The following is a 16,329-nucleotide window of genomic DNA, read 5'->3' as shown; positions in this document are numbered from 1 at the left end:
TTAAATAATATATTAATTTTGAAAGCTAGGATATATATATTTAATAAATTTTAATTGAATGAAAATAAAAGATGCGCTATATTACTTCAGTTAATCATATAGCATCTAATTATCATAAATAATCATGGATTCTTGTTACTAGATTAAAATATAATAAAAGCCATTTTATTGGTGAATTTTTGAATTCATTGGAATTTTTATTTCAAATAACTTTCTTTATTTATATAATTGAAATATATCATAAAAATTTATTTTATATACAAATTGACATAAACTAACTGGGAGGAAATGATTAATTGTTATTAAATATGAAAAAACAATTTTATCATACATCACTGCGAAAATAATAATAAAAATAAAAAAAATTAATGAGTATTTATTCGCATTTATTTCGCTTTAATATTCGATGTATATTATAATTTATCTTAACCCAAATTGTTATATTCTTTTCAATTATTAAAATAAAATAAATAAAAAATTTATTTATTAAAAAAAAACAAAAATAAAAAAAGATAGTAGCGCATGTAAAATTCAGTAAAACGTAATATAAAAATTGTGTGAATACATTTTGTAATTCATTTTTTTTTTCTCTTATTTTTAAATAATAATCGAATACAGCCACGGCTCTCCTATACTTCGGTATTATTGATGTGATTAAACCAAGATTATTAAATCTCGATAAAATTAGCTGAAATCCTTGTAAATAATTTATATTTTTAAGAAAATCTGTTGACACAGAAAACTAGTCATATAGATATATTCGAGTGCTAACAAACTAACACCGACCTTATTATTATATCTTTTTGCATTTATAACATATGCTTGGTCAAGAAATATTGCTCCGATTTCATACCTCGGCAAATGAAAAAAAAAATGAAATTTTCAGTGAAGCATTTCACTAAAAAAATGACTAATTAATTATTAGAGGTAAAACGAAGATGCAAAACAAAGAAAAAAATAAATGAAGTAACTGCAGCAATTATTACCGATAACATACAGTTTGATCTTAAATATGTAAGTAGATTATTGAAATAAAAATTGAATGTATAGCTTTATAATTCAAATTATTAAAAAGAAAAAACCGGAAAAATGAAAGTGCGATGACGACTGAATCAATATGAATGGATATTATTGAAAAGGGCTGTACGATGATAAATAAATACTATAACTCGGAATTCCACTGCCTAAAATTTGTTTTCGTTGAAACTTATCACTCCTGTCTTCCTAATTTCAATTTTTTTACTTTCCTATATATGTTTGTATTGAAATCAATATTGATAGAAGGAAAAGAAAAAAGAAAAAGAATGGAAGTATGGAGTTATGATATGGATTTTGAAGTGTTGTAAAAATTCTGTAAAAATTTGTTCACGTGAGTTTGTGTAAAAGAATGAAGAAAACGAGATGTAAACAAATTTTTAATGTAAAACGTTTTCTAATGGATGGAATCTAATAAAAACAAATTCTTATAAAAAATCTTCTTTTATGATAGATTTTTTTTAAAGATCTTTTTTTAAGGATAGGAAGAATGATTATATAGTATAAATATTTAATAAATGTTTAATAAAAATAGGGGAGAAGAAGGGACAGAGACGAAGAGGTGCGCGCGCGCGCGCGCGCGCGCGTGTGTGTGTGTGTGTGTGTGAGAGAGAGAGAGAGAGAGAGAGAGAGAGAGAGAGAGAGAGAGAGAGAGAGAGAGAGAGAATGAAAATGAGAATATAAAAGATTTGTCTTATAATTTTTTTTAGTTTAAAGTAATATTAGTTAATAGAAATATAATAATAAATAACAATAAATGAAAATTATATATATATAATAATAATAATTTGATATGATGATAATAATAATAATATTTTTTTAAAAGTATCATTCTTTATTTTTATTTATTAACTTGCATGTAAATTCAATTTAATTTCTTTTCGTTTAAACTACATATTTCAGTTCAATTTTTTTTTTATATTATAAGAATTTAAGAATTTTTCCATTTCTATATTATAAATTAAAAATTAAATAAATAAATTATAAAAAAATTAATTGTATGTATATATATATATATATATATATATATATATATATTCAATCATATCAGTGCTATTTGATCATAAGATTTTCATTTTATTTGATATTATACATAATATGTATAAATATTGTGAATAATATATTTTTTATAGATAATATATTATATATTTAACTTTTCTAAATAAAAACGAAAATAAAATAAAAAGAAAGTTCAAAAGAGTTCCAAAATTTACCTTGAATAGTACTTTTTATAATTATAATATATTTCTGAATCAACTAAATATCAAAAAATGACTTTTATTTATTTCATTTAAGCATATTATTAAATTCAATAAATGATAAAGTTAAAATTAAATATTCATTAAATATTACATGAATTATGCTTGATGGAATTATGTTTTCTAATAAATTTGAGCAGTGAATCAATCAATTTCTTGCAGGATGATCAGACTTATGTTCCATCCGAAGAATGGGTACGATTTAACAGATAATCAAGATCATGTGCAATACGATCTAGCATACCACTTGCTGTAGTTTCGCAATTCGTGATCACAATTTCAGGTGCCTTTTCTTCACCATCAGGTTGTTTACGTTCTGTGGTGTTGGCAATATCGGGAATAACGTTTACATGTTCCCTGCTTTTTAGATCTGGCACGGATAATTCAACGTCTTTTTTCACGGCTAAAGTCACATCTGGCATCCCACTTAAACGTGATTCAACATCAGCGTTGCATAGAACTTTCGCTGAACTTTCTGACGGATTGTGTGCAATGAAGATTTGTCCTTGAGACTCTCTGAATTTACCAAATTCCCGGAAACTGCAACATTCATTCGTACTATAGGGCTCGTTTACGTAGTGCGATGATCGTGGAGAAACTATGCTATCAAACGCGATAGCTTCTTGATACTTTCGTGGACTAGTGCTATAATTCTCCAGGTTTATGTCATCCGAATGATCGATGCGAATCTCTGGTAGGAATCTGTTGGCAATAGGAATAGAAGATTTCGAATATGAAGACGAGGACTCGTTGATGAATTCCCGCATGTCTATACTACCCGCTGCAATCCCGCGAACTTCTAAATATGATTCTCCAATATCCAAAGATGATTGGAGAGGTGGAGCGGTATCATTCTCCACTTCTGCACTATTTTTTGAACACACTGGTAAGATGATAAATTTATTTCATTTAGTAAGTACAAAATCCATTCATTTATATATCATGTATTATTAGTTGATGTAATTTTTATAAGTACCTTTTATCGGTTCAGATGTTATTTCTTCTTCTTCTGCATTTTGTTTCCATTTTAGTTTTCGTAAGATTAAATCAATCGTAGTCAATTCACCATTTATGATATACATCATCATTATAACAAAACCCTAAATTTATAAAAATCATAATTATATAAAATAAAACTTTTATTTGTTCAATTAAAATTATCGATGCACTTACCAAGACAGAAGAAAGAGAAGCAAATATATAATGAAAAATGATGGAGGTGGAATTTATATAAAAAATGGAGGCAGTCTCTGTCGCAATGATGCTACAAATAACTATGGCAGCTCGATGAAGCATTCGTAATCTAAAAAAAAAAAAAAAACGAATGTTTTATTTTTTAATTTTTCTTTTTCAAGTTGTATAAATAATTATACCTGATGTCTATCACTTCTTTTTTCATAACATTTTCCTCAACAAGAGCATGAGCTTTATGTAAAATTCCCAAATATAATAATATAAATATAAGAAACATCATTGTTGCGCAAGTAACAAAGATATTATAAACTCCACTGCCAAAAATTAACCACCATGATTCGTGTCTCCAACCCGTACTCTTATGTGTGAGTTCTGTACTTAACACGGCTAAGATAGGGACACCTATATAAATAAAAAAATTAATACAAATTTAGTGGATTTCATTATTATTATTATTTGAATGACTATACCTGTAATGACTGCAATGACGGTAGGTTGAAAGTGTTGACTGGATCGAACTTGAGTTAGACCGGCATAAATGATTAGAGCTTCTGATACCGGCGCTGACATACCAATAAGAAGAAAAGCTTCCAGAGTTATTGCCACGATCGCATATGAGCTCTAAAATAAAATTAACATTATAAAAAGCTCCTAGAATCAATGCAAATACTTTCTAATTACCTCTGGTAAATCATTATGAACGGCATAAATGAAAACAGCCATTGCTCCGATTAAAGCACAGCAACATTGAAGTTTCAAAAAGTTCATCCAGCTTTGATTTGTCCACCAAAAGGTTCCAAGGATCAAAGAGGATAAAAGACATTGTGCTAAACAACCACCACATCCAAATATCACGATGAATGTGGTCTGTTCTTTTTTTGCAAGTACCACCTGACAATTACATTATTAAATTATTTTATAATAATTCAATTTAAAAATTTAATATTAATAAAATAAAAATAAAACAAAATACATACTAATATGTACTCTATTTGAACTTACTCTTACAGCACGTGCTGTTAAGAAAACTGCGAAAGTTCCGCTATTAGGGCAAAGACAATGCGTAGCAGCATCGCCTGGAGATGTATTGGCGATGCAACTGTTCAGGTCCCAGGAACCTGTAACGTCCATAAACCCGCAAGACAAGTTCCACGAATTTGATTGATTCTGTATGTGTTTTAATTGTAGATCTATCCAGATTTTATTATGTTTGTCTAAATTGAAGGTAGGCACTGCTACTGTGATAAGTCGAGAATTTATTCGAAATTCCAAATCTGTACCATCACTAGTAATAAAAAGTATTTGAATTGAATAATTACAATAATAGAAAGTAAAATTCAATATTGTCATTGCTTACTCAAGTTCTTTAACATATGTAGCAGGAAAAAAATGAGACATATTTTTGTAAACAACTACTATTCCATATAAAGTACTATTAGATTTTATTCCACGTTGCCGTTTCTTCCATAATCGCACTGTTGTTTTATCTTCGTACCAATTTGGATACCTAAATAATTGTGAGTGAAATAAATGATAATTTTTATAAATATAATGTTATTTAATTTGTTGTAATGTTATGTTAATTTATATGTATATTATTTAATTACATAGATTCATCTATAGGGATTTGAAGAGAATGAGTGATACTATCTCCACTATGTTGCTGTAATTCTTGAACGTCTACCACCAAGGAAGAAAAGGATAAATGCTTATAAGGACGGATAGTCATCTTGGACCAATGTATTAAACTTCGTTGAATAATTTGAAGAAGCGATAGAACTTTCTGAAAATTAAAAGTTTATGCATTTCTTCTGTTTATCAGTTTGTACGAGATAAATTTTCATACTTGTTGATTTAAAATTGAATTTTCATCGTTCAATATACGACTAATTATTCGTATCAAAGTTTCTGTAGAGGCATGTAAATCAGATGGATCAATGTGATATTGATAACGTTCTATTTCTGTCAGAATACTTAAAATACGATCTCCTTCGCCGGGATAGAGAGGTAAATTACGAGTTCGCAGGATTTCCCAAAATAGGAAAATTGTTTCAGAACCACTTGTATTTTGATATCCTAAAGTTAAGCTTTTAAATTTATTATAATGTATAACTAATGGTTCAAATAAACAGAAAGAAAAATCTGGTATCTGCCATTCAGGAGTTGTGGCATCTTTCATCGAGCATAGCCTGGATACTGTTTTACCCACAAAATGTTGAGGGCATTCTAGTAATGCTTCAGATCCAGGAGCAGTATCTGGCCAACTTAAACCCCAGGATTTCTCTTTTAAACAAATCGGTATTAATGTTCGATTCACAACTTGTACACGAACAGACATAAACTTGTCTGCTACGTTACAAGTATATATTGCAGATTTCTAAAAAAAATATAATGTAATAAACGTAAGAAAAATATTACATTTTAAATAAAAAAATATAAGAGTAATTTGCTATTAATTAAGTACTTGTGCATTTGTAATTTTTAATATACTTCCAGTCGGATATAAATCTTCCCAGACTTCACTGCCAAGTTCTAGTTTCAATAAGACTTTGTTCTTTGTCCAACCAAATCCTATTCCAATATTGGGTACATTAGGCGTCATACATGTTAATTGTATATTGGTTCCCTGAAAGAAGAATCAGTTTATATAAATATTCATTTCAATTATTATTTAAATTATTATTTAAATAAAAAAAAATTTTTTTAAGATCACCTTATCTATAGTGACGCTCATCGGCATCACTTTTACATCCGGTTCATCTCTCACGTCTATGTAAATACTCTTACATTGTTGCACGCCCCAATCAACTATTTGACAAGTGTATTGACCCGCATCAAGTAGAGTTGCTTTTTCAATAGTTAATACTGATGTGTGTAGATCGGAACCGTCATTGGGAAAATATTTATATCGAATTCCCCTATAAAATAAAAATTTTTCTATTTATTGCCATTCAAAGTCACTGCAGTACTTTTATTATTTCATTTAGTTACTTAATTGTTCGATTATATGCTTTTTTATTTAAAATAATATAAATAATACACTTGAAAAAATTAAAGATATTATTTTAATGATAATAATATTTGTTCACCTGGTGGCTTTATTCATGTTCACCAACATATTGTCCTTGTACCATGTGAAATTTATGTTATAACTGCCTTGAGCAACGCAAGAAAGAATGATCTGATCTCCTAGATGAATTTCGTGTTCATTTCCTTTACTCAGTTTGAGACTCTGAATGTTAATCAAAATAAATAAGATCAATTTATAAAGAATGTATTCAAAGAAGATCAATAATATATAAATACCTGCAATTTGAGCGTAGGTTTTTGTTGAAAAGTAAAGTGAGTCGATTCAAGAGAAATTTCACTGAGACGTCGTCGTTGAACCAATTTGTTAAGGGATTCTCGAATTTTATCCCCATCTTCAGAATTTCCGAAAAAGTGGAAAGTAATTTCCGATGTGGGCCTACATAACGAATAAAAAAACTATTCTATATAGTTTTTAAATTTTAAATATTTTTTTTACTAATATTGATATATTTCATTATTTCATTTCATATGTTAAAACATATTTCATTATTCTCACTTTTTTTAATATAATGTATTTTTATATGTAATAGATTTTTACTTCCATTAAAAATCTTGACAAAAAGAAAATGGAATTTTTTATCGTTTAATGTACCTACTCACGTCACGCTCAGGATTTGTAAATCCTCCGTAAACGAGACATTAGAATTCCTTAAATATTTTGCAAGCTGCGAAGAAATAATAACATTTTAAAGAATAATAATTAATTATTGTCCAAAGGAAAAATAAAGAAGAGAGTTATGGGAATAAATAAAAATAATCACTTTCTATAGTAACATATATGTATATTATTACAAAATAATTATAACGGTAACATGATATTCATTTTTAATATAATTAAATATATATAATATAATATAATTTTATTAATTTAACAATTATATCGTAATGAAAAAGTGTATGTGCGTTCGTGCGCGCGCACGCATATGTGTACGAATGTATTTATATACGTACACATATATATTTGCACGGATTCGCAATCGATCATTTTCATTTTCTTTTTCTTTGAACAATTTTAACGATTAAAATCGCTTATCGCAATCGAGATACATATAAATATAATTTTTATTATATCTTTAGAATGATTATCTTAGAATGTTAATCTTGTCCATTATCGATATACTCTATTCAACTTCGAGTTCAAAATCGATTTCTCTCTCTGTATCGAAAATGTCACTATTGAAGATGTGCTTTCTGCCATCTATCCGATATCCAACGATTCTTTTTCAGAATTTCTTGATATGATTATGTGACTGCATCCAGTCGAAAAAAAATTCATTCTTGATAAATGAATATGTTTCAAATTCACTCCGGTGTATCTAAGAAGTATGGATCGTCATTAGAGATGAGTACGCAGGATAAATCGCCGCTTTCAGGACATAGATGGTTTCGTATTTTTTCTCTGGATACTCTTAACACCTTAATTCCTGTTTCACGACAATATGCCTCCAGCAAAATCATTTGCAGGTGACTGGCAGAATCCATATCCGTGTCGAAAGGTACAAGACAAATAATACTCTGATTATTCTCGCATTCCTTGGATGCTAGAGCTCGTAATGTTGGTAACATACCGCACGTTATAGTGCCTCTACGATATCTAAATATTTCTTTTTGTTCGGTCCAAGATAAGTTTCCACTGAAAATCAATTGAGATGAGTATTCCAAATTATTTTTCCAAGTTTTATTTTTTAAATTAGTAAAGAATTCGACAATAAAGCAAAAGCTTGTAATAAAACATGATAAAATTTTCATTTTTTGATTATATTATATATTTTGTTATATATTTTCGAATATTTCTTTATTAAGGAATAAAACATTTCGAGTTAATTCAAAAACTAATAATTTCATAATTACTTTTTTTATACAGTTTCAATGAATTCCGTAATTTAATATTGTCAAATTCTTCGTAAAAATAATTAGCATCACATATCAAAAATGAAAATTCATACCTATCAGACATCATAGACGAAGCATAGGATTGTAGACTTTGGCAACGTGTCATATCTGTAAGTATTTTTCTCTGCTTACTCGATTTATTATTTTCTGGTACTTTCTTACACACTTCACTAAAAGTTGGAATTCTTTCGTTTTTGATCGCCAGTTTATAATAATTAAATGCACACTTTTGTTTCACTGATTTCTTTTAGAAATTTTTTTTTATCAAAATACACAAGTTATCTCGATACAATCTTATGCAACGATGAAAACTTTCACGTTGAAAACACACGAACCGACCAACAGTTCCACTGATGAGTGACCTCGATAATCGACACACGTCGCTTTTATACATCTCTTATCCCCACCTAGCAACCATGCATTGCTGTACTATATATTCAGGGGTATTCCAGATAAAGTATGTCGATTCTATGTACATTGCGGAGTTTTTTATCAACGAATTTATTACCAGAAAATTTTTACCAGAAACAGAAAATAAAACGAAAAACGAAAACTGTAATAATTTTTAAAATAGAAAAGTAATAAATAGATAGTGTTACATGTTAATTAGCATGTATCTATAATTTATTTCGAAATGTTTCAACATGTTTTAATGTTTCAACATGTTTAATTTCAATATCTAGGAAGAATTATTGTATGCAGGAAATCTTTGCAAATATCGATGATAATTTTTAAAAAAGAATTTCAATTGTCTATTCGTTCGAAATATTGCTTCTATTGCGCATAACCATTCTTTCAAGAAGAGAAGGATAGCCAGATAGATAGAAACTTGGGAATGAGATGACATTTTTTACGTATATCAATGATGGCAGTCTTACAATAAGTATTATCTTTCCAATTTTTTTTTCTTCATATTCAAAACATCAAAAAATTAAACGCGAATAAAATTATATTATCATACATGAATATCGAATTTGATAGATTGTCAAGTTTGTTTGGTTAATAAATTTTATATCCATCTTGGCAGGACACTTCGATCGATAGCACGTGCTCATACCACATATGATGCAAACAATTGAATCTTATATGTCTAGTTTCATCATCCTTGCAACTGAACAGATTTGCGAATAATCCATATAAAAATATATCAGAGAATCATTATCGACTAAGGGGAATTACAAAACGTCGATACATCGCATCTGTTTTTTAATTGTCTCTTTTATTCATACAATGTTTCTCTTACTTTCTTTATTCTCTTTAATCTCGTTTTATGCGTATATTATTCCTAAATAGAATTACGAATGTGTTAAATCAATCACACATAATGACTTTAATTCCGATAAAGTAGAAAGTTGATGCATTACGTAACCAATTTGGTTGTAAGGAAGTTATAAAACAAATATAGATAAATTTATTTTTTACTAATTAGAGAAAATTTTCTTTTCGTTACAGAAAAAGTTTAAAATCGAAATTTGATAAGTCAGTCACCTCGGAAACATGCATGCGCAAGCGACTACTGGAAATTCCAATCTACAAAAAAAATTCCAATCTGGAAAAAAAAAGGATTCCCAGAACGAAGTGATTTAAACATATTTTATGATAAATATATAAACATCGAAGACATTTACTGCATGGATAGTACATTAAATTAGAATTATATTATATTAAAATGTTAAATATAATATATTCACGAAAAAGAATGATTTTTTTATTCGATAATTACTTTATTATTACAACAAAAAATGAATCAGTGAATCCTAGCATGAACCTGTTTAACTTTTTTCAATTTTTTGATCTTTTTTTTTTCATTATAAAAATTCAAAATATTTTGAAATTTCAAAATATACATTTGAAATTTATAAATATAGATTTGAAATATATAAATATAAAGAATATAAATAAGCTTATCAATTGAAATTGAAAAAATTTAAAAATTTTCATCTAGAGAAATTCAGACTTTGTTTTTTAAATTTTAAAAATAATGCAATCAATGCCATAATATTGTAATCGATCCTGTTGAATTCTTTAATATATATGAGTCGACAAGTAATCTTATCATGTGCGAAAAAAAAATCACTAATTCTTGTTATGACGACAAAGATCGTGACTTGAGATATCATTCTAGGAAGGTAACATTTTATCATTTCTCAAGATTTGTGAAGAGTTGTATAAAGATAAATAATAATATATAATTGTATACAATTTATACGTATACAATTATAAGTACGCATATTTATAATTTTTCAATATAAAATTTTTCAATAAAAAATGTTTAAATTGTAGATTGATTGGAAAAACTTTTTTTAAATTCATTTAAAAGAGAAGCATTCACGATATTAATTCTATAAATATCAAAATATGCAAAGTTCTATTGATAGAATTGTTGAACACAAATTAGAGATAGTTCGTGCTATTTTCAAACATACTGAGAAGCCACTAAAAAATCTAACTATTCTTTTATACATTAAGCCAATAATAAAATTTTGTAATAAAATGAAAAAAAAAGAAGAAGCTGTTTGATCTATTTATTGATATTTGGAGATTAGATATTTACTAGATTTTTATGAAGAAGGGAAATTCATTCCATTATTGAAAAAGATTTTGGATCTCGGAGTGGTGCCACTGTCATTATTCATGCTGATAGAATTATTGTCAATAATATAATGGATAAAGATTTGCATGATTAAAATTAAAACTAATAAATAGTAAACAAAAGACAATTGATTTATTGAAAAAAAAATGTAATTAATAAAATTTCATATTATCAATTAAAAAAAGTAAAAATTTTGTTCGTCATCGAACAATAATGATGGAAAATGGTTGTAAAAAGAAATTATGAATTAGAAAATAATAATAAAAAAATAAAAAGCAGAGCATAAAGAAAACGAAATTACTTTATTTTTGGAAAAACCAAATGTATCATACTGGGAATTGATTGTGAATGAAACGGGTCGGTAGAAATTCCAGTAGAGAAAAAAAAAAATGTTGATCTTGACGTCACTTGTATACCTATTTAAGTAATCAGAAATCGGGAAGGAAAAAAGCCAATTTAGATTCTAAAGCCAAATTCTTAAAATTAGAAAGTATTTTTTTTTAAGTACTTAATATTTTTTTTTAAGATAATTGTTAGAAGAGGTATTAACATAAGAGACATTAAAAATATAAGATATTAAAAATCTTACAATAATTAAAATTCTTAAAATTATTTCAGATTTTATTTTTTAATTCAAGTAAGCTTGAATCAGGATCAATTTTCGATTCACTGACGATGTGCATTTAAGTAATTAGTGCAAAAATAAATTAAAGTTCGAAGAATGGATGTACCAAGTTTTTCTTTAATAGCATTAATGTTTCTCGTACATATGTCATGTTTCGAGAACGTGAATCGATAACGTAACGATGAATAATTATGTCGATGTATGTGTGATACGTTAAATTTAATTTATTTTCTATCGATTTAAGCACACAATTTTTTTTTTAATTAAAAGTAAAAAAATATACTTTTTCCTTTAGCATTGAATGCAATTTTTTATGTCAGAATTATTAAAATAAAATTGCATAAATTTATAACGATACATTTTTGGTAAATATAACGAATGATTAAGTATAAAAAAATATCCAAAAAGAATGTAGAATTGGAATTAAACATTGGAAAACTCTACTTATATTATTTTCTATATTGACATCAGATAATTGTATCGTGAACAGTTATGAAAAAAGTCCATAATGTGGATTGGATATATATGTGTATATGTATATATACATATATATGAATATGATATAATAGGACATAGTTTTTCCTATCTATAAGTTGTTTATTTCTGCATATTATGTCCATAAAATAATTTTTATCAAAGTTTTTCAAAGATGCCAATATTATGTATGTATATAAAAATGTATGTATATTATTTGTCTAATATTTGTTATCTCTATATACTTGTTATCTCTTGTAAAATAGTATTATCAAAATACATAATATATTTGTATAATATATTTGTATAAGAAAAAAAAAAGAAAAAGAAATTGTAATTGATTAAAAGTATGTTAATGAATTTCAACGAGGAAAATTCGAGAATCTCAATATTATTAATATCATATTTATAATAATGAATTAAATAAGTCATGAAACACTTAAAGTTTATCTTTCAGTATATTCATTCTGTTTTTTTCAATGTATTAAAACGTTACATTGATTTTCAATGGGCACGTGTCAAGACACGTGTGTAAAAACAGATTGTAACGTTACACAACTGATTCTGATTGTTACATAATAAAACATTTTAGATTCTCTTATTCAAAAATTGAATATTTTTGAAATTTTATGAAATTTGTATTATTAATCAAATAATAAATAAAAAACAAATTGTTTACAAAACATATATTTTTAGTTATCTATTATATCTATAATTTGTAGGATTTCAATTGTATATATAACAATTTCCATGAATGCAACACTGAACTTCCAATTGTGGATGTTGAAGTAGTGCATCAAAATTGCTACATAGATTACTCGAGAAATCAATTGACGTTTTTTTATTGAAGATATGTTTTAATACAAAGAATATTTTAATCCCATGGCTCGAAAAAAAGAGCACGTTGTAATGAAACAAGAATTTATTTGAGTGATCAAAAAATATTCAATGGAAAAACGTCTAAGACCTTGAAACGATATTCGTTATCAGAAAATGTTCAGTATATATATATATATACTTTCTCACAACTTTTTTCACTCACCTGTTTACTGATATAAGATTCCAAACTGCCGTACTGCGATATGAGACCGGTTTTCAGGGATGTCACGTTCGACAATTTGATTCTGCATTCATATCTTGATCGATCTGTAAAAGTTTTCATCAATTACTTTCGTTTCATAAAATTTCGAAACAGAAAAATTTCAGTTCCTCAAGAAACCGAATAAAAGAGGATCATTTAAACTTACTATTATAGATTTTCGTGCCATTCCTGCATGCGCATGGCTGCTGCGCCATTTCCTCGTGAGGACATTGTATCACACAATTCTCCATTCTGCATTCTGTGAACAAGCATTGATTTCGTGAATGCTCTCTCTCTCACGTATCGACTCCAGTGACACAATTTCGAATGCTCAGAGTCATTGGAGTATCATCTAGGAATCTCGTTAGAGATTATACGAGGTAATTCTTTATACAGTGATGTTTCTAATTATATCAGAAGATTTACAATTGAATTGAAACCTACCTTCCATAGTATTCAAAAGATGGATCTCACAATTACGACCGACGTAGTCATCGGTGCATTCGCAGGTCATTGCTTTTGCTCCAATTTGTCTGCAACAATTCATGTAATGATTTCTCTCGATGCTTATTCAAAGAAAAAGCGAAAGTTTCATGCACGAAGGGCTCGAGTAAATTTATCTTTTTCCAGAGCAGAAAATTCAACGAGATTCGTAATCAATTTTTTTTAAATGATAAAATGTATCTAATCCTCGTACTTGCAAATGCCTCTATTTTGACAAACAGGATTTTTCCTATCGTCAGAGCAGAGAGGTCCTTCGTTACAATTTTTTCCATTGAAACCGTCGAAACAATCGCACCAAAAGTTCCTGTGACAAAGAATGGCAAATTCCATGTTAGATTTTTACATATCAAACCGAACGAACAGAGAAACACATATATATAGAAATAGAGGAAAAATTTAGTGAGACATCAATCGTTAATGAATCACGAATTGATACGATATCTTTTGAAACCACCCTATCGTTATTTATCTTTTATGTGGAAAATTTCCAAAGTTATTCGTAGGGAGGATTTTTATTATACTTTGACACATTTCCTCTTCAATATATACTTATAATAAAAGAAACTTAAAAACAAGATCAAGAGTACCGTTCTTTCGTTCACTCGTAAAGAAATTTTTCGAAAGTTATCCACGATGATTGATGCAGCTTGATGAAGTGTTTCGTGAAAAAGATATTCTTGTAATCGAGAATAAACAATATGCTATGGAATACAATGATCTTACACGAAAAAGCTGTAAAATATCCCTGTGTACCTCCTAAATAATAAAACAATAAAATACCATTACTTATAAATACAAACATACCGGTGGAAGCAAAGATGATCCCACTCAAATTAATATGTAGCAACTTTCAAAAAACTTTCGAGACAGAAAGTAGAACTCACGTGTAATCTCCGGACACGAAACAATTGCCCGTGTAGGAGCAATGCTGGACGGAGCAAGAATCCGAATTCGGCGTATCCTCGGTCATCTGATACGTGACATTGAACCCGTACACGTTCAACAAATTGTTCAGAACGCGTACGTGATTGCCCTCGAGGCGGTCGAGCTCGAACTCGATCACCAGAAACGGTCTGAACGTCCTGAAGAACTTGTACTCGAACACGTTCCCCTCGGTGATCTCCTTTATCAACGTGGCGCCAAAATTCATACTCTCCGACTCGTAATAGGCGTACTCGGTGAAGCTGAGACCCTTGTACACGTACACCTGCGTCAAGTAGACGACGATGGAGCTGTTGCCCGCCGGAATATCGGACACGTCGATTATCCAGCGACACTTGATCGGCACGGGGAAAGGCTGGGGGAAATTCGGTGTTTGGATCACTCCCCTTGGCGTTGTCAACCGGCCGCCGCAGGATATCTCGGTCGTCGTCGAGGCTCCGATTAGGTAAAATAGGAAGGAGACGCTGATCACGAGGGACCTCATCTTCGGTGCACACAGCTGAGGAGGAAATTTCTTTATCGATTTTTTTTTAATATTGAAGATATGTATATATATGTATATATGTATATATATGCGTGTTTACTGAAAATATTTATCAAGTTGGAATCTATAAGGATAATAATAATGAGCATTCTTGATATTCCTATCATCGAAAAAAGAAAAAGGAAAAGAAACCATCTACTCACCATCAGGAAGAGATCATCAATTCCCCTCACCAGTACTCAAAATTCTGTATCCGTTTCTCGTTCGATAATATCATTGCACGATGACACGTTGTCTCCGTAGAAGGGTCACAAATTACTCTCGAATCAAACAATGGATATTGTTCGTTACAGACACCTAGAAGTTTGAGAGAAGACACGGGCATGGTATCAATTATTTCACCGCGCGAAACAATCTAAAGAAATCTGATGGGAAATCGCACGAATTTCTTCGAATTGAAAGAAAGCTAAAGTGCCAGAATGCCAAGAGGATCGAACTGCACGGGTAACATCCCGATCGATCTTATCTGCCCGCTTTAGGATGATTAACAATTTGATCTGGAGCCTTCTGGTGGGTTGGGAATGTTATCACGAACGTACGAACCCGCGATCTGTCGGGCAGCTGGGCGTTAGCCCCTTCCGCAACAACTCGCTTCCCCACGCGCACCCTCAGTGCATCCCCTGCATCCCATTCGCCTTCTTGCAGGCCGAAGATGCTAGCAATCTCCGGCAGGCAACTTACGCAACGCGTTTCTAGTTCGAATTATGTAATTTTGGATCGTGCAAAAAGAGACGACAGGAGTGTGGTTAGAGGACGTGTTTCTGAATGTCCATGTTTCAGAGGCTGTCGAGTTGAGTTTTCAGGAGATCCAACAATGTTTGGTGTGTGTGTGATTAGAAGATTTCACTGGGGAAAAAAAAGAAGCAACAGGATTATATTTGTATTGAATATTAACGAGTATGTGGTTATACATGTATATGTAAAAATATTATCATAGTACGTATATTGATAATTACTTGAAATGATATTTAATCTGTGTTCTGTTCGTGGTGAATATCATGAATAATCAGTTGATTAGAATTGTGTAGATAAAAGGCGAGATAAGATTGTGGAATAATTGTAACAATCATTTGGAAGATAATGATCTGATCTTCT

General features: G+C 29.3%; 2 protein-coding genes and 1 long non-coding RNA gene across 6 annotated transcripts; 1 reads left to right on the top strand and 2 right to left on the bottom strand.

The window, feature by feature from the left end:
* Positions 1-194: 194 nt before the first annotated feature.
* LOC107995896 (uncharacterized) lies at positions 195-16,326 on the bottom strand. 3 transcript variants are annotated; one of them, XM_028665732.2, is made up of 22 exons: positions 16,191-16,326; positions 15,378-16,080; positions 14,633-15,189; positions 13,942-14,052; positions 13,689-13,777; positions 13,411-13,503; positions 13,206-13,309; positions 7,179-7,243; positions 6,795-6,954; positions 6,578-6,720; positions 6,202-6,406; positions 5,953-6,114; positions 5,335-5,865; positions 5,096-5,271; positions 4,846-4,995; positions 4,491-4,773; positions 4,170-4,379; positions 3,959-4,109; positions 3,668-3,890; positions 3,468-3,597; positions 3,271-3,394; positions 195-3,177 (listed from the first exon to the last, which is right to left on the bottom strand). In XM_028665732.2, the coding sequence occupies exons 2-22, from the start codon at positions 15,378-15,380 to the stop codon at positions 2,468-2,470; spliced, it is 4,380 nt and encodes a 1,459-aa protein (XP_028521533.1). In that variant the 5' UTR covers positions 15,381-16,080; positions 16,191-16,326; the 3' UTR covers positions 195-2,467. The 3 variants fall into 3 exon arrangements, with proteins under 3 accessions (XP_028521533.1, XP_028521534.1, XP_061938231.1); XM_028665733.2 differs by lacking the exon at positions 16,191-16,326 and having other exon boundaries at positions 15,378-15,531; positions 15,778-15,914; XM_062082247.1 differs by lacking the exons at positions 15,378-16,080; positions 16,191-16,326 and having other exon boundaries at positions 13,942-14,504; positions 14,633-14,747.
* LOC107995899 (uncharacterized) lies at positions 7,340-9,930 on the bottom strand. Of its 2 annotated transcripts, XM_017053637.3 has the most exons (3): positions 8,525-9,930; positions 7,995-8,211; positions 7,340-7,894 (listed from the first exon to the last, which is right to left on the bottom strand). In XM_017053637.3, exons 1-3 carry the CDS (start codon positions 8,575-8,577, stop codon positions 7,802-7,804), a joined length of 363 nt encoding a protein of 120 aa, XP_016909126.1. In that variant the 5' UTR covers positions 8,578-9,930; the 3' UTR covers positions 7,340-7,801. The 2 variants fall into 2 exon arrangements, with proteins under 2 accessions (XP_016909126.1, XP_016909125.1); XM_017053636.3 differs by having other exon boundaries at positions 7,340-8,211.
* LOC107995900 (uncharacterized) lies at positions 9,215-10,168 on the top strand. Its single transcript, XR_001765693.3, has 2 exons — positions 9,215-9,354; positions 9,924-10,168. It is a non-coding gene; the product is annotated as an uncharacterized LOC107995900 (long non-coding RNA).
* Positions 16,327-16,329: the final 3 nt, after the last annotated feature.

The sequence above is a fragment of the Apis cerana genome, linkage group LG11 (assembly GCF_029169275.1).
Source record: "Apis cerana isolate GH-2021 linkage group LG11, AcerK_1.0, whole genome shotgun sequence".
Classification (NCBI taxonomy): Eukaryota; Metazoa; Arthropoda; class Insecta; order Hymenoptera; family Apidae; genus Apis; species Apis cerana.
This window is presented reverse-complemented; position numbering and strand designations above follow the sequence as displayed.